Source organism: Sminthopsis crassicaudata, chromosome 3 (genome assembly GCF_048593235.1).
Source record: "Sminthopsis crassicaudata isolate SCR6 chromosome 3, ASM4859323v1, whole genome shotgun sequence".
NCBI lineage: Eukaryota > Metazoa > Chordata > Mammalia > Dasyuromorphia > Dasyuridae > Sminthopsis > Sminthopsis crassicaudata.
In genome coordinates, this window is record NC_133619.1 from 338,769,143 (window position 1) to 338,788,119 (window position 18,977).

The 18,977-nt window shown below is 36.1% G+C and overlaps 1 protein-coding gene across 1 annotated transcript in view; it reads right to left on the reverse strand.

Annotated features, from left to right (window-relative positions):
* Positions 1–325: 325 nt before the first annotated feature.
* SLCO2A1 (solute carrier organic anion transporter family member 2A1) overlaps positions 326–18,977 on the reverse strand; it is a 139,487-nt gene continuing 120,835 nt past the window's right edge. Inside the window, exons 12-14 of the mRNA XM_074301576.1 lie at positions 13,227–13,291; positions 3,207–3,330; positions 326–2,092 (exon numbers count right to left, since the gene is read on the reverse strand). Coding sequence (XP_074157677.1) covers positions 1,972–2,092; positions 3,207–3,330; positions 13,227–13,291 — 310 coding nt within the window. The 3' untranslated portion in view covers positions 326–1,971. The remainder of the gene's footprint in view (positions 2,093–3,206; positions 3,331–13,226; positions 13,292–18,977) is intronic.

Sequence of the window (18,977 nt, forward strand, 5' to 3'; positions counted from 1 at the left end):
AATAAGTACTTGAGATTTCAGGGAAAATAAAAGGGAGAGATAATGTTTTTTTCTATCTGGGACATAATCAGATATTTTGTACTAATGAGAAACACGTAAAAGACACATAGAAATATAAGCTGTATGAGGCCATGGTGTATGTATTTATAGGTCCCAGGCATTTCCTTCTTGTACCACTCTTACAGCTATGGCCTTAGTTCCGCTGTCTGAGTGTGGACAAGCCTTAAAAGTGGCAGATGGAATACAGGAGTGGAGGGAAAGGGGTTACATTTTGGGAACAGAAACTGACATTTTATTAACTTAACAACAGAAAAGCACTCATGTATGCCTGGCATAGTATCCTGAACATTTTATTTTTGTTGGTGATGATGAAAGAATCTCTTTTATCCTAATTCTAAGTCTCTATATGTAACTTTGAGTATTTATTTCTCTCATATCTAATAAGAAATCTTTCAATTCTGCACAATAGGAACAAGATAGACATGATTTTAAACACGTTTATAATTACAAATATGTTCGAAGATAATAAAATCTATATTATATTTTGTGGGGGCAAACTCTTTTTAATGCTACTCTCTTTTGAGGTTACTAGCCCGCAAATAAATCACTTGCTTCATGAACATTTCAAACTTGCTCCATTTCTTCATTTTTCTATGCAACCTGATGCTTGGAAAGAGAACCCTTGTATGGCAGATTCAGTTTCCTGGTCTGGCCCAAAGAAGATTTGAAATGGCGTTTCTTTATAAGAATGTTCTTATTTCTTCTCTCACTCTAGAGAAGGTCATTTCTTCTAAATGAAAGTGGGATTGGAATGAACTGAAGTGTCAGGTAAAGGAGGGAAGGGGAAGGAAGCTAGACACCTCTCCTGCTCCACACAGCAGGGTTTTGTTCTTTGGTTTGAAGTGAATTCTTAGAACATCAGACACAAATATCATGTAAGTACAAAATTGATCTCGACATCGAAACTTCATAGTTGGGCAATCCATCATGGAGAATTATCTGTGCTTCTGCTGCATTCCATCAGTGAGAATGATGAAGGACAAGTGGTTAGCATGAGGTCCACTTTATGCCTGTTTCTAGATGACCTCTAGTGGAGACTATTAGAAGCCCCTTTGAGGGACTAGTCACTTTGCCATCTTGAGTTTCTGGTTGGTTGGCTAAGACTAGATCAGGAGAGTGTAAAGTCACTGAGAATGGCTCCACTGAGCAGTGGAGGCTCCAACATTTCCTGAAGATAAGAGGGGTTGATAAGAGGCCACTCTGCATCCACTTGTTCCTAGTTCCATCCATTGTCTCTACTTCAACACAATTTCCTTTTTCTTTTTTAGCCTTGGAACATAGTGCATCCCAACAGCCTATAATAGCCAAAATATTAAGTCCCAAGAGACTATATGCAAAAGAATCAATCTATTCCTTTCTTGATCTTTTTTTCAGAAGAAGAAATAACCATTCTTGTATTACCAGCAAAATGTTTCTCCACTTAGTCCCTGGCTCCTGGATCAGGAGGAAGGTCAATGTTTTGTATTCGGGGTGGATATAGTCTCTGATTATGTCTTATCTTGCAATTCTGTTCTTTGGGAGCCTAAGATCTATTTCTCTGGATGTGGAATGTCCTAAGTAGAGAATCCTGGGCAGCTCCTGAGAAGTGACTGGTTGACAGACACTCTGCTGAGGTCAGAGTTCTGAATAAAGGGCTAGTCCTTGCTCCATGTCCAACGGAAACTGTAGAATCCTTGGCCATGGGTTATATGGCATACAGATCAGATAAACATTTACAGAGCTCAAGTAAGTGAGAGTAAGTTTTTGAAAAATAAGAAAGGGCCTGGTTTTTTTCTCCTCTCCTTCCCAGTTACAAAAAAGGAAAACTATTAACTTTGGTAAATACCAGTTTTGGGGGAGCTGGGGTTGTGAGAGGGAAGCAGCTTGGAGTCCAGTTCTTCTGAAGGTCATAGCTGGAGTAAATGAAGAATACTAAATCAATCCAGATGCTTTTTCCTGCACATTATACTCTTTATTTTTCTTCACTCTCCAGCTGATGAAAATGAGCAGCAACAAGCCTACTCCTTTGTAGCCCATTTGTAGTCCCAAGTAACTGCCAAGAGAAAAGAGAAAGGGTATTATAGAGAAAAGCTGTTTGCTTTTATGGAAAGTCCCTTTCACTAGTTCCAGTCTGAGGTATGGGAGATGCTCATCATAGGTTTAGTGCTGGAAAGCACCTAGAGGTCATTTCATCCAAACTTCTCATTTCAGTTAAGAAAACTGAGCTAAGTCAGAAAGGTTCAACAAGTCATTTAGATATAACATGGCATGATAGTTATAATATATTATCACCTATATAGCCTTTTAGAGTCTGCAAAATATCTTATTTGATGCTCACAACAATTCTGTAAGGCAGGTCATTTTACAGATCAAGAAACTGAGGCTGCCAGAAGTTGTGATGTCATCATAGTATTTCTATAATAGCTTAAGGTTTACAAAATACTTTAAAAGTTTCTCATCTTGTTCTTGTTCTGATAGCACTTGGAAGGTGACTGTCATTATTCCTCTTTTACATTTGGAGAAACTGAAGCATGTTTATGAAAAAGGTTAAATGTTTTGCCCCCTGCCACATTGTCTAAGAACAAATAGCAACTCAGGATTCCAAGATCTTGTTCTTCCTACTTTACCATCAAGCTGTCTGGATTTAAATCTCAATCATTTGACTCCAAATACAAAACTCTTTCATGCACCCACTTTCCTTAGAAGGCCAGAGCTAATGTGAGAAAGTCCAGAGAACAGCAAACTCTTGTCCACAGGCCAGCTTTATATGGAAATAAGTAATTTAGTTGTCTAAGTGGTCCTGATTCCTGAGATCAGTGGATTTTTTTCATGATTACTTCAGACTCTAAAAGGGAAGAGGTATTTCCCCCACATCTTTTCAATAACATTCTCTGTTCTTGACCACAGATAGTTACTAGCTGTGTGACCTTGGATAAATCACTTGACCCGTACCTGCCCATGGCATATTGTAATAGCACCTAACTTATAGGGTGTTATGAGGATCACATGAGATAATATTATAAAATGTTTAGCACAGTGCCTGGCACAAAGTAGGTGCTTTTAAAATGTTTATTCCTTTCCCACCTTCTACCTTCATTTGCATAATATTCACATCTGGAAAAATCCTTCCCCACACCATCGTGTAGGCATCCCTCTGCTTTTGTCACCTGTTTCGAAGAGCATCATTGTCATAATAAGCGCAGGCTCCTTTCTTCCCTAAGCACAGCTTGTTCCATCGGATGCAGGTGTAATCAATAGTAAGGCCATACAGGGCTGGAGAGGGCAACCAGGCTATCAGAGGACAAGGAAGGAAAAAAATTCAGAAAATCAGAAAATGCCAGGTTAAATATTTGACATAAGAGGTAAGGAATCTTGGTAACCTCAGGTTCTCCCAGGTGACTTCCAAATGTAGTTACTTTTGTAGTACATTTTTTGAAGCAAAAGGGAGCAGAAATCCCATCACAGAATGCTCTATTTCCCAAGGGAATCTCTCTAAATACAAATATCTTTTCATGAACTGTGGTTTTCTCTTGCAGCAAAAGAGAGAATTAGACTAGGGACACATCCATTCAAAACACAATGAGACATGTAGGTTGGGTTAAGTGCCAATCAAAAGATCTGAAAACACTGTTAAAGCCACATTTTTAACAAATGGGATTTAGATATTTCCTTTCTGCCAGGAGCTCAAACCCTTTTTGAAGCCTTCTGTTGTGGAAGACTTTGGAGGGGACAAGATCTTGTCTCCCTGTTTTACTGATGGCTGTTGGGTATTTAAAGACACATCCTGTGTCTGTAAAAGGCTCAGTGCCTTAGTGCTGTTGTTATTTTTTTTGGGGGGGAGGCAGTTTTAACAATAAGACTTTTGGGATGGCTCATATCCACAAACTAAATATAAAATAACAAGCTTAAAATTACACTAAGACTTTTGGGACACTGTAGAGGGCCAGGAGATAAGAATCCATTCCAGGTCTTGAATCTTACAGTAACTTGGCTCACCAAAACTCTCTTTTTTTAATTGAAATAGCAGAGACTGCTTGTCAATATAATAAATTAATAATCTAGCAAAATGCAAACACTACTTTTTGGATTAAAGGCAAACATCTGAATTTAGGACAGGAAAAACAGCCCATAATAGAGACTAAAGGCATATTGAGACAATGGTATGATAAACTTTACGCTGTATCTCAACTATTTGCATCTCTGTTCAATTAAGCAAGATCTGGGGCTTAATCGTTTACATCTCAGTATATCTTATTTGTAAGATAAAACTATAGGAACTTCAAAGAATATACTTTGTAGCAAACCTATGAGCATTTGAGATATATATAATTGTCTCTCTGATCAATAAACTTTGAAAATGGGGGCAGCTGGGTGGCACAGTGGATAGAGCACCAGCCCTGAAGTCAGGAGGATCCCAGTTCAAATCTTGTCTCAGACACTTAACACTTCCTAGCTGTGTGATCCTGAGCAAGTCACTTAATCCCAGCCTCAGGGGAAAATAAAAGAAAATAAAAAGAAAAAAAATAATAAACTTTGAAGAGTTAGTATTCAAGACTCTCTTAAATTCACAACCCTTCATTTGCTATAGGAGCTGCACTCCAACAGGACACCATATATTTTTATATAGATACATGTGTACATATTATTTCCTCTAATAGAATGTAGGTTCCTTGAGGGGAGGAGACCATTACTTCTCTCTGCATACTCAGGACCCACCACAGTGCCTAGAATATAGCAGGTACTTAAGAAATTTTAATCAATTTTGTAGGCAGATGATAATTGAGGTATGCTGGGTTAGTGCATTCAGTGATCAGAATTACACAAACTGTGTCCAACACAAAATAAAGCTGGGACCTTGAAATAATGGGAGACTGTAGCTAAAAATTTAATAATACAGAAAACATTTTCCCTCCCCTTTTAGTAATAATGAAATGACATACAAATTGGTATCCTTTAAAAGCTAATCATATGGTTATGTCCAGTCAGAGTACTGCAAACTCTGTTGAGTTGTCCTAAATAGAACTAAATAGATCAGATATAATTGGAGAAAGCTGTTCTGAGACTGATTTAAGTAAATTAACAAGAATCTGGTTCTTTTCTCTGGCCCTCCCCCACATTACCATGCTCACTACCATGTTTCTGGGAGAGGGAAATTAGCAAGAATAGAGAATCGTAATCTCTACCTTGCTCCATTTAAAACTAAGTCCAGATGGGAAATTTTTCTATCAGCATGCACTGGGAAGTAATTTTAAACCTGCCCAAGTTTAAAAATACTAAGCTTTTTTAATATGTTAGACCCAAGTTACATTCTTTGGTGATGAGTACAATCCTACCAAGCCTGAACTTTATAACTTTGGTCACTTTGAGTTATCTGAGCTCAAATTTAGGGGGGAAAAAGGAAGAAAAAAACATAAAAACCCAAACCTTCCTTCCCAAAGCATGTAGCCACAGAAAAGGTCATTTTTTTTTCCAAGTTCACTGGAGGTAACAAAGACTCAACTTATTTAGCTCAGATTTAAACTGACTTTTAAGTTTTGTCAAGAATGGAAAGTTTCAATCTCCACAGGGAGTTTCTGAATAAAGTTTAATTGAATGAAAATGAGGAATTGTAATGAAATCAGGTCTTTTGTTCTGATGGTTGTTTTGATCCCAGACCATATGCAATGTGCACTTTGGTCTCTGATAAAGTAAGAGAGAAACTAGTTGGTCCACCCGCCAAAGGAGAAGACAAAAGTGTAACGATGTGGAAAGAAACCTGAATTCCACAACACTGCTTTGAGATATGACCATTCCTAATTAGTCCTATTCTCCCAAAAAGTCCTAAAAAGAATGTTCTTTCCTTCTTATTCTCCTTAGGTAGTCCTATCTTTTTCTTCTGATCCTTGAAGAAACTGCCTCATATGGTCCTTCAGTTAATCTATAAAATATTTCAACATCTGGGGCAGCTAGGTGGCGCAGTGGACGGAGCACCACCCCTGAAGTCAGGAGGACCTGAGTTCAAATCTAGTCTCAGACACTTACCACTTTCTAGCTGTGTGACCCTGGGCAAGTAACTTAATCCCAATTGCTCAGCCGAGAAAAGGAAACAAAAAAAAAAAAAAAAATTGAACTCATCTGGTTCAAACTCCTTCAAATAGCTCCACCTTCTCATTATCTCTACATTGATCCTGTCCTTACAGAATTAGAATAGGTTTCTTTCTATTCTCTAACAAGCCCCTTCACTCTAAACCCTATCTCTTCTACTTGTCCCAGGACACCATTCTCATAATCATTTTCTCTTCTAGAATCTTCAGCCTCTTCCTCAGTAGGTGCCCCTCTATGTCTTCAAACATATCCAGGTCTCTTATCTTTGAAGACCTCCAGCACCTGGGACAGAGTCTTGCACAAAGTATGCATGAACTTACTAAATGCTTCTTGAATTGAATTGATTTGATCCTTCTTAGCTTTTTACTACCAAACTTATTGAACCTGTGTGATCTATAGCTGCTACTTCCATTTTCTATCCATCCATTCCTTTCTTAACTATATACAAGTTCAATCCTTCCCACTCTTATTTCTATCATAACTACTTTTTTCAAAGCTTTTGTGACTTTCTTCTCACCAAGTCTTACCAAATCTTTCTTACACTTTATTTTCCATGTGGTACAGAACCCAGACCTAGGTTTGAATCCCTATTCTACCACTTAATACCCCATGTAATTAGGACAAATTATTTATTAATAAGCTTCAATTTTTATGTAAAAAGAGGACATTGGACTAGATCAATGGTTTCAGAATCAAATAGAAACTGATCCCTATGGGTAACATTAACATGTATATTATATTATATTTTTATTTATTTTGGTAAACATTTTCCAATCGCATTTCAATCTGATTTGGATTGCTTATGGGAGTTTTGTGGGCTGTGATTTTGACATCTTTTGACTAAGTGACCTTTAAGACCTCTTTTAGCCTTAAATCCATGGTCCTATGGATTGTCATTTGATAGAGTGGCCACTCTGTTCCAACAAATCATAATACTCTCCCTTTTTGTTTTCTTTGATTTTTTTTTCTATGTATAAGCTTAATACTGGTAAAGCATACCAGGGTATGCATAGAAAACTGTTCATATCCATGACCATTTATCTATGGATGTTCCTTTGTTTTCCACAATCAATACTTCCTGTTTTTCGTTCTCTCTCTGATCATTCCTTTCTGTCAATTTTGCTTGTACCTCTACTTTCTTTTCTTACCTATAAATATCTCCCTAGCATAGCTATGGGTATCTATCCTCAGTTCTCTGCTAATTTTTTTTCAAATTCCCTTCCTTTATATAGGCTTTCTTTTTCAATATTCCTGTAGACAATTACTTTGTTCTTTTCTAATGCTTTTAGATCAGATGTTCTTAATCTGGGGCCAGTTATAATATTATTGCTTTTTTAGTTTCTGTGATAACTGAGTTTCAATATAAATTTCTATCATTAATGTAGGAACTCAATGCCATATTTGATATATTTGGATATGTCTCACATATTTTAAAATATGATATTTATGCTGTCATTATATTTTAAATATTCTGACTGTCAGTTTTCAGATTTGGAGTTCACCTGCTTTTTTTTTCCTTTTGGAGGCTATTCCAATGAGAATCTTAATTTTAAACATCATTTTATTTAAAAAATAATTTTAACTTGTAATACATTTTTAAAAATGGAATTCTGATTTCATTTTTTTCTCTCTCCTTGAAAATCTTATCAATTGTGTGTGTGTGTGTGTGTGTGTGTGTGTGAGAGAGAGAGAGAGAGAGAGAGAGAGAGAGAGAGAGAGAGAGAGAGAGAGAGAGAGAGAGAGAGAGATCTCAATGAGCAGAAGTAAGAGGTTTAAAGTATAATATTATTTTGTTAAGTTCTGATTGTTCAGCCTGTCTGGAACTCTTCCCCAACTGCTTTCAGGGATCTTTTTAATTGTGGGGTTTTGTTCATAAATTCTTTGAAGTTTTGTTGATTTTTGAAAGAACTTCTGTCTTCAAATGATACACTAAAGCTTGCAGTATATATAATTTTGAGTTCTAATCCTATGCCTTAAGACGAGTATATTTTTGTCTAGTTTTTGTCTTTCTCATATTGTAATTGAGATGTCTGATGATATTCCAATTCTTTTCATGGGTAATTTTTCTTTTCTTTCTTCACACTTAAATAAGTCTTTTTTGGACTTTATAATTTTGAAATTTAATAATTATTTGCCTTGGAGACTTGCATTGAAGACTTCTTTATACTGAGGGCCAATGAATTCTTTGAACTTGCATAGTGGTGCCTATTCTTGTCCATTCTGGGAAGTTTTCTCTAATTAGTTCCTCAAATATAGTGTCTGGCCTTTTCTTTTCTTTTTTTTTTTTTTTTTTTCTGTCTTTATACCTCCCTGGGAGTTCAATGACTCTACAATTCAAACATTTTGCTCAATCTTTTATTTTGCCCTGTATATTCATTAGTTGTGTTTTAATTTCTTTTATAATCTAGACTTGTTCTTTAGTTGATTTTTATCATCCATTAAGCCTTGTTTCACTAAATTTATTGTTATTTGCTGCTTTCATTGATGTTTTTAGTAATTCTATTACTTCACATTTTTAAACAAATTTGTTCTCTTATCTCTTCCCACATATCCCCTTTTCTACCATTAATCTTCCTTTAATGTATTCATTAACTGATTTATTTTTTCCTTTGTGTTTTTTCTACTATTCTTTAGCATACATTTCTGCAGAAATTATATCCCTACAATCTTTTGTTACAGAATATTTTATGTCATTGTGATTTTTTTCTGTGAGTTTCTCCTGATAGATAAGTTTTACTTTTTAATTTTTCTTGTGTCAGGGATTTTCCTCCTTTTCATTTCTCATTTCTCTTTCTGTCTCCTCTCTGGGTGTCTATTCTCCCCCCACCTCATTCTCCATTCCTTCTTTCTTCTCCCCTTCTCTCCTCCCTTCTTTTCTCTGTCCCTAGTCTGTCTGTCTGTCTCTTTCTTTTTATCTCTGTTTCTGTCTGTTTCTCTCTCTGTTTCTGAATTTGATTCTCTGTGTCTGTTTGAGTCTATCTTTCTCCCTATAGGATAAAAAGTGGTCTCTGGGATATCATGCTGAAGGCACTCTTTTTTTAGGCTTCTCCCTTGAAGGTCTGTGCATTGATTCTCTTTCACTATCTCCTTTCTCTCCTTCCAAGTTTATTCTTTCTCTTTCTCAGGTCAACAACAGACATGGAAGCTGTTGTTTCTCTTTATCTCTGAACCTCATTGAATTCTACTTTAAATTTTGTGTTTATTTCCCATTTACTTTACCCTTCATGGCATTCTAGAGTAGAGGTGTCAGACACAATCTGGGGGCCTCAAAGCTCCAGAGTACAAACAGAACCAGATGAAATGTAATTTCTACTTGATTGTAAAGTGTTAATAAAAAGGAAACATATAAACATGTGTGGTGCTTCAAGTCACTACATAATCTTCAGGGAACTTTATGGATGATTTAATCACTCCCATTTCTAAGTGAGTTTGACAGCACTGGTCTAGAGCAGGGCTTCTTAAACCTTTTCCACTTGTGATCTTTTTGCCTGAGAAATTTTTCATGACCCCAGACATAAAGGTTTGTACAATAGTTGTATAAATCAATCATTTACTGATAATAAGTCATAATTTTGCAACCCCCCACATTCAGTTATAAGATCTCATATTGGGTCACAACCTATAGTTTAAGAAGATTTGGTCTATACAATCCTTCTAATTTCCCAAGTTTACTCTTTCTCAAGACAAACTGTCTCATACTTACCAAAACATACCTATAAATTATATCAACATAAACATAAAACACTTTATATACAAATAAAGTCAGATCTAAATAATTGAAGGAATATTTATTGTACATTGGTACGTAAAGCCAATATAATTTTCAAATGACAGTTTTACCTAACTAATCTATTTATTCAATGTCATCTCAATTAAATTACTAAAAAATATTATCTTAATTGAGTTAGAAAAAAACAATGACAAAGTTCATTCGGAAGAACAAAAGGCCAGTAACCAGAAGAAAAAAGCTATAAAGGAAGTAGATTCAGCAATGTAAGACCTTAAACTATATCATAAGGTGAGAGCCTTATTGAAGTATAAAATGATAATTTTGATTATTTAAATTAAAAATTTCCTGTATAAATAAAACCTACATAAGTCAAGAAAAGAAGGAATTCAGAAAATCAGGGAAAACTTTAATAGACAATCTCAAATAGGGTGTGATTGGGCTGGACTGTCGTGGTGGTCTAGGAAATGATGAATTGACTGATATAGAAAAACAAGGAAAAACTTGGTCTATGAAGGAAAATGCTATCTGTGTAAATATGTGCATTTTTATGGATATGTGTGTGTATGTCCATGCTTAATTGTAGCCTCCTTTTGGGTGGGGTGGTAGGAGGGGGAAAAATAAAGTAAAAGGTACATAGCAGAGAACAAAAGAAAAACTATAAGGAAGCAAAGAAAAATTGGATGGTTTTAAAAACAAGGTGCGGTATTTATTATATAAGTTTTCTCGAAACAGAAATTTATTGTTCTATATGAAATCCTCTCATTTTCTGCTATGTACATGGCAATGGTTTTTTTTTTTCTTTTCTCATTTATGTTTAAAATACATCTTTAAAAATTACACAAAAAAGACAAACTGCTCTTCCCTAGAAAATTCCACTCAATAAATGCCAGTGGCACCTTTTAACCTCTAGGACTAGATAGAAAATTTTTCCTTTGGTCTCTGAAGCCTTTCATAATCTGAACTCCTTTGATGTTACACTTTGTTATTTTTCCGCCCACAACATATTCCATCTACCAACTTTGGTATCTTCTTACTTGCTATTCCCCTTGTCTCCGATTCCTTCCATGACACGAGGACATGTCTCCTGGCTTCCTTTAAGACTCACTGAGAATCCCTTTTTGGTGTCCCCTCACTACAAATTCATCCTCTCTGAGATCACTACCATTAGTTATCCTATCCATTAGAATGCAAGCTCCTTAAGAGCACAGACTTTGTTTTCTTTCTTTGTGTCTTCAATAGTTAATACAATGCATTTCACATAGTAAGTGCTTATAAATGTTTCTTGGGCAATTCCAAAAGGCTTGTCATAGAAAGTGCTATCGGCACCCAGAGAGAGAACAATGGAGACTGACGGTGGATCAAAGTATAGTATTTTCACCTTTTTATTATTTGTTTACTTGTTGTTTTTTTCCCCTTTTGATCTGATTTTTTTTGTGCAACATGAAAAAATGTGTTTAGAATAATTGCACATGATGTCTTGCTATTTTGGGGAGGGGGAAGGGGAAGAGAGGGAGAAAAATTTGGATCACAATGTTTTGCATAGGTGAATGTTGAAAACTGTCTTTCCATTTATTTGAAAAGATAAAATACTATTAATTAAAAAATGGTTCTTGGCTAACTAGAAATCCTTCCCTTCCCCTAATTCTCACTCATTTTTGGAATCTTTCTTGCCAAAAACAATCAGTTTGGAGTCTATTTCCATGACATCAGAGATGGGATTCAATCAGATGATGTTACAAAGGTGTCAAGGACATGGCCATACACTACTGACAACTCTCTGGATTTGGTCCAAATCAGATTAAAATGCAATAAAGGAATAATTACCAAAAATAGAATAGAACACAGATAATGCTAACATGTAGTTTTCTAAGTCAAGATGTTGTTGGTAAGGATACTTATATTTTAGGGTCCCTCCCACACCCTCATTTTCTATTTGAATTTGCCATCCTTGAGCTAGAGAACCAAGCCTTCCCCATGGCTCTTGAGCCTGCCATATATCCAAGTTGTTTTTGGAAGGAAGGACCAATGTCCGTTCTAGTAGAGCCAGTCATCAAACTGGAAAGGATGAAGGTCTGTGTAAGTATGTACTAAGTTCAAGGAGCACCATCACATATTCCTTTTCCTGTCAAGAGCCTGAAGAGCATCATGCACCAGAGACATTCCCAGTTGTCCCTTCCCTTCCTGTCCTGCTTCAAAGATATCTGCCAATGTTCCAGCTAGGGGCAGAGGGGGAAAGAAGTGCTGCCTTAAATATCCTTCCCTAATTATCTCTCTTCCCTCTTCATTTTCTCTCTCTTAAATTTCCCAAGTTAAACCATAAAGCCTCTCCTTGTATGGATGAAAACATGACAAATAAAAACGTTTGGCTTTGGATAATTTTGGTCTTCTACAACAAAACTTTTTAAACTATGGGTCATGATCTCATATAGCATCCTATAACTGAATGTGGGGGGTAGCAAAAATTTAGCAACAGTAAAAGGTTTCTGATCACAGTGACCAAAAATTAACTCAAAATCAAATGCATAACCAAACTGAAGTGTTTCTAGCTGTGTCTAAGTTGCATTGCTTAACTTCACTGCAGCCTTGGTTTTGAACACACAACATGTTCAGTTTGCTCTGTGCATGCACAAATGTTGACAGAAGCACCTTGGCTCAGATTTTAGATGGGGCCACATAAAAAGTTGCTGGTTGAAAAAGGAGTAACAAGTGGAAAAAGTCTCAGAAGCCCTCTTCTATAATGCATTTGTAGAATGCATTATAGAATCCTAGAGCCCTTGCAACCAAACAAAATAGCTTTATTCAGGGTGATTGATGCCCACTTATGTTTATGTCTGTGTCTTTGTCTATGGCTTTTATCTATGTCTACATCTACAACTAGTCTATGTCTATGGATATGTTTATATCTTGTTTCCTCACCATATTCTGCAATCTATGGCAATGACCTCCTTGTTTTTCCTCACATACAACATACCATCTCTCAAACTCCAAGTATCTCTCCTACAGATACTATATGCCTAGAACTCCTTCCTACCTTATTTTTGCCTCTTGATTTTCCTAGCTTCCTTCCAGTATCAGTTAGTCTTACCTTTTGGGAAAAAAAAGTCTTTCTTTTTTTTTTAATTATTCATTAGCCACAATTAGTAAAATCATGTCTCTAAAACTCCCCATGAATGCTAATGCCTTCCCTCTAAGAATTATCTCCAAGTAATCCTGAATATACCCTTTTTGAACTCAGTTGTTTGCATATTATGTCCTATGAGCTCCTTTTCTTTCTTTGTAACCCCAATGCTTGCCGCACATTTAGCAGCTAACATATAGTAGACATTTAATAGATGATTAATTGACAATATGAATGAGATACTCAGACACTTACCCAACAGCCTCATCAGCAAGAATTGGACTCCTATAGCAAATGACTTTTCTTCCTGATTCACTACCCTATGGAGAAAAACAAGAGTTAGATATGGAAGAAAGTAGATCTGCTGCTTTCACTTGTGTGCCTAGAGCTGACATCACACATGTCAGAACTTGTCGCTCCATGGCAAACTCTGCCAAGGAAGTTTGTAATAGGACATTGTTTTACTAGAGTCTTTTCTTACTACATCAGGGTCCAAGCAGAATCCCTTTTGGAGCAACTATGCATGGGAGAAAAGGGAGAAGTTGGACATGGAAAGAGACAAATAACTCACTTAACATAGCTGATCTGAACAATCTTGTCAAGCCAAGTCTCATTCTGTGACCCCATTTGAGGTTTTCTTGGCAGAGATACTGGAGTGGGCTACCATTTCTTTCTCCAGCTCATTTTACAGATTAGGAAACAGAGACAAATAGGATTACCAGGTTAGAATGTGTTTGAGCCCAGATTATAATCCAGGTATTACTGACTCTAGGTCTGGCATTCTATTCATTGTACCACTTACCTGCCCAATCTATATAAAAAAGATGTGGCAAATCCCTAATGAGATAAAATATGTCAAATACTTTATAACAATAAACTGTCACACCTCTCTCCCAATTCATTGAATGCCAGTGGCTCTCTATCACATTCAGGATCAAATATAAAATCATCTATTTCATATTTAAAGCACCAATCAAATCTATAATTTACCCAGAAAACAGAGGAATAATTTCCACATTGTTTTGTCATCTATGTTCATCATGGTAAAAGTAGAAACCTCTATCCCTACCTATTCATAGCTTTTAACTGCCTGCTTAATGATGACATGGAAGTTGTCTCCATTCTTAAGTCCTATGCTTTTTTCCCTTTAAAAAAGCAACTCTTTATATTCTTATTTGTTTGTTTGTTTCTACTTTAGTGTAATAAATGTTTGGTTTATGAATAAATTAATGTAAAAATGCATACATGCACAAATGAATGAATGGAAGAATAAATGAATGAATGAATGAATGAATGAAGTTCTCATAAGCCTGGTGTAATGGAAAGAATTATAAATTTGGAAGATTCCAGCTCTCCAACACTTATTACTTATGTGACCCTGAAAAAATCAGCTCATCTTTCAGGGCTTTCATTACTTTTCCAGAAAATACAGATTGGGCTAAATTAATTTTAAGGTCCTGTAAAGCTCTAAATGTATAATTCAATGATCCATTATCATAATCATACCTCCTTTATTTTGAGAATTAAAAATCTTTGGTGTGAACTTTTAAAGTAAAACTAATTTAGATCTGTACATTTGAATGTCCATGTAGGGCAGAGATAATTATTTAAATAATTAGTTTAACCCTTCCTGTCTCCATAAAATATATACAGAAGTGCTAACTCATAGCAAAACTGATTAATTGGGGATTTCACTCTTCTATCCACCCTCTAAGGGAGTTTTTGGCAAGATGAAAACTAAGGCCAACAGGAGAAAGGTAGGTATTTGTGAAGTGATGATAAATGTCTAAAGATGATCAGATTCTTCATGTTTGTTTCTGTTTGGGGGTAGGGAGAGTTGGAAAGCAGAGGAAAAAGACATACAAATATTTTGTATAAATTTGTTGGAGTGGAATAAATTCAGTGATTAAAAGTCATAGCAGAGCTATTGATTTCAACTCAAAATAAAGAAGAGCCTTCCAGCCAATGAATCTGTTCTAAAGTGGGATAGGAGAGACAAATGGACAGATGTCTTTGGAGATTAGAAGGGAAGCAACAAACTGGGAAAACATTTTTACATTCAAGTTTTCTGATAAAGGCTTCTTCTCTAAAATGTATAAAATTTGTTTGTAAAAATTCAAGCCATTCTCCAATTGATAAATAGTCAAAGGATATGGACAGACAATTTTCAGATGAAGAAATTTCTAATCATACAGAAAAGTGCTCTAAATCACTATTGATTAGAGAAATGCAAATTAAGACAACTCTGAGGTACCACTACACATCTCTCAGGATTGGCTAAGATGACAGGAAAAGATAATGACAAATGTTGAAAGGGATTTGAGAAAACTGAGACACTAATACTTTGTTGGTGTAGTTGTTAACTAGTCCAAGCATTCTGGAGAACAATTTGGAACTATGTTCAAAGGGCTATCAAATTGTACATACCCTTTGATCCAGCAGTGTCTTTATTGAGCTTTTATCCCAAAGAGATCAAAAGGGAGGAAAAAGGACACAGATGTGCAAAAATGTTTGTGACAGCCATTTTTGTAGTGGCAAGAGGAGTTGCTCATCAATTTGGAAATGGCTGAATAAGTTAAGATGTATGAATGTTATGAAATATTATTATTCTATAAGAAATGATCAGCAGGATGATTTCAGAGAGGCCTGGAGGGACTTACATGAACTGATGCTGAGTGAAATGAACAGAATCAGGAGATCATTGTACACAGCAACAGCTATTTGTGTATACAAAGATCAATTCTGATGGACATGGCTCTTTTCAATAATGAGATGATTCAGGCCAGTTCCAATGGTTTTGTGATAAAGAAAGCCATCTATGCCCAGGGAGAGGGCTGTGGGAACTGAGTATGGATTGCAACATAGTATTTTCACTCTTTTTGTTGTTGTTTTCTTCCATTTTATTTTCTTTCTCATTTTCCCCTTTTTGATCTGATTTTTCTTGTGCAGCTTGGTAATTGTAGAAATATGTATAAAAGAATTGCTCATATGTAACATATATTATATTACTTTCCATTTAGAGGAGAGGATGGGGGTAAGGAGTGAAAAATTAGAACACAAGTTTTTGCAAAGATGAATGTTGAAAATTATTTATGCATATGTTTTGAAAATAAAAAAGCTTTAATAATAAAAATATTATTTTCCTTTCCTCTCAATTTTTTTCCTTTACTCTTTGCACTCTGGCTTCTGACCTCATACAACTAAAACTATTCTCCCCAAGTTATCAGTGAGCTCTTAATTGCCAAAATCTAATATTCCTTTTTCAGTCTTCATCCTTCTGTACCTTCTGCTTGTGACACTGTTGCTTACCCTTTTCCTTGATATTCTCTCCACTCCAGGGAGATTCCTTGAGGGTCTTCCCCTTCCAGTTTTAGTTATTATTTATTTAAATTTTTTGGACTACATGAAAGAAGAGGTTCTTTGCCTCATTTGCTACCTAACCTTAATCATTGAATGAATGCAGCCTCAGACAAACTGAGACCTGTTGAAGACCTTAATTTAAAAAGACTAAAGTCTCCTACTGCATCCAGTGCCATCTCCAACATCCTGATCTATATCTTGTCCCTGGTCGCAGATGGCTCTGGAGGGGAAAATGGGGCAGGTGACATTGCACAGTCCTCCCTCACTCCCTTAAATCCAATTCACTTGCATTTCACGACATCACCTCCCTGATGTCATGGTCCCCTTTGGGAATTAAGAACAAACAACAACAATAACAAATTCATTAAGATATTAAATCAAATTAATACTTTTGGGACACACACATAAAAGAAGTTAAATTACCTTTTAACTTTATCAGAGATGTGGAGAATAGTCATATTTAAGGTAAGAATTGTGATAATAATAATAATAACAAGCATTTATATAGCGCCTACCACTTTACAAATACCATCTCTTCTGATTGTTACAACAATCCTAGAAGGTAGGTACTATTATTAGCTTCATTTATAGATGAGGAAACTTAGATGAACAGAGGATAAGTGGCTTACTTGGGGTCACACAACTAATAAGTATCTGAAGCTGGATTTGAACGTGTATCTTCAGGGTAGCTAGATGGCACAGTGGATGGAGCACCAGCCTTGAAGTCAGGAGTACCTGAATTCAAACGTGATCTTAACCCCAAATACCTCTCAAAAAAAAAAAAAAAAGCCATAAATGAATGAATGAACTCAAATCTTTCTGACTTTATCCACTGAGCCATCTAATTGCCTCTGGCATCCTAGATTAACTCAAAATCCCCTTCTAGTTCTAAGGACTAGGATTTTGTGCTTTAATGAAAAGAAGTATATTATTAGAAAAAAATGACTTTCTATCTTAGTGCAGCAAAATTTGACTATGAAGCTAGATTCAAGGGTCAAGTTGGAATCAGGGGAAACTATCTCCTTTGGAAGCTTTCCAAAAAATACTGAGAGGCTATAGAACCATAGAACAGAATAGCTAGTTAGATGTTAGGGATCTTCCTTAGTTTAAACAATTTCACTTTACAGACGAGAAAACTAAGGACTACAGATATAAAGCAACTAGTCATGCAGATACTAAGTAGCACAAACTGTATCCTAAAAAACTTAATGTTCCTTCCTTATCCTGGGAAGGAAAAGGACTTGGTCTCATTTAATTCAGAAGAAAATCTAAACATTGGAAAATGTAAGTGAGATTAAAAAAAAGTCCCAATAAAAGCTATTTTGGAAATATTGCTAAGAGACAGAGAAAGGGAAGAAAGGCATCGAGGGAAGGAGCTGAATTGTTTGAACTAGGATGAGGTCACACTAGGGTCATCCCCTGGAAAACAGCATTTTAGAAGCATTTCATTCCAACAGAAACCTGACTCCTCCCCCCCCCCCTTTTTTTTGTCTCTTTGGCTGGACTGTTCTTTTCCTTGCTTAAGGATTTAATGCCCATTCTTCTCCCAAGTTTGGCTCATGAGGCCTTAGCCTGGGGTGATTTCCGGATTTTCTCTACCACTCTGGTTTGGGTTACAGCTTTCCTGCCTCTGACTCCTAAGTTTTGGGCTGCCCTTTCAGCTACATCTTACCCTCCTTTCCCCTTTTCTGCCCACTCATGATCTCTATAAGATTTCCACACTGTTTTTTTTTTCCCTCTCTAAGTACTGAACCCTCAGACCTAATTTATTTGCCAAAAGAGTCGCTTTATTTTCTGAATACTTACCCCACACATCTCTTAATCAAAAGTAGGGGCTGGAGAGCAGTGAAATTCTGTTTTGTTGTATTGTTTCAGTCCTATCATCTCTTCCCAACCCCACTTGGAATTTTCTTGGCAAAGATACAGAAATAGTTTGCCATTTCCTTCTCCGATTCATTTCACAGATGAGGAAACCGAGGCAAACAGGGTTAAGTGACTTGCCTAAGATCACATAGCTAGTAAATGTCCAAGCCTGGATTTGAACTCAGGAAGATGTCTGATTCCAAGTCCAGTGCTCTGTGCACTATGACATCCCTTAGCTGCCCTGAGATTCTGCTGTAGGGCTGTCAAAGAGAAGAATGAATGAGAGGGAGAATGGTGTAATGGATGAGGGCTGGGCCTAGAGAGAGGAAGATCTCATTCAATCCTATCTCCCCTATTTTAAATATACGAGTTCTGTAACAATGGGCAATTCTTAATTACTCTCAGTCTTAGGCAGCTCTCTAAAACTTAATCATGAAGTTAAAATTGGGTTGAAATCTCCATTATAGAATCAAAGATCCAAAGCTGGAAGAGACCTCAAAGTCCATCCAGTCCACGCCGCCTCATTTCACTGTTAAGAAAAATAAAGCCCAGCAAACTAGATGGCACAATGGTTTAGAGATCTGTAAGAGAAATTATGAAGAACAGAGTTCAAATCCTGCCTCTGCCGCTTAGTAACTATGTGATCCTGGTCAATTTCCTTAATTTCCTTTAGCCTCAGTTTACTCTTCAGGAAAATGGGAACATCAGTGCACTTTTGAGGAATAAATATGTTAACATATGTAAAATGATTTGCAAATCACAAATATATAACATATGTATAAC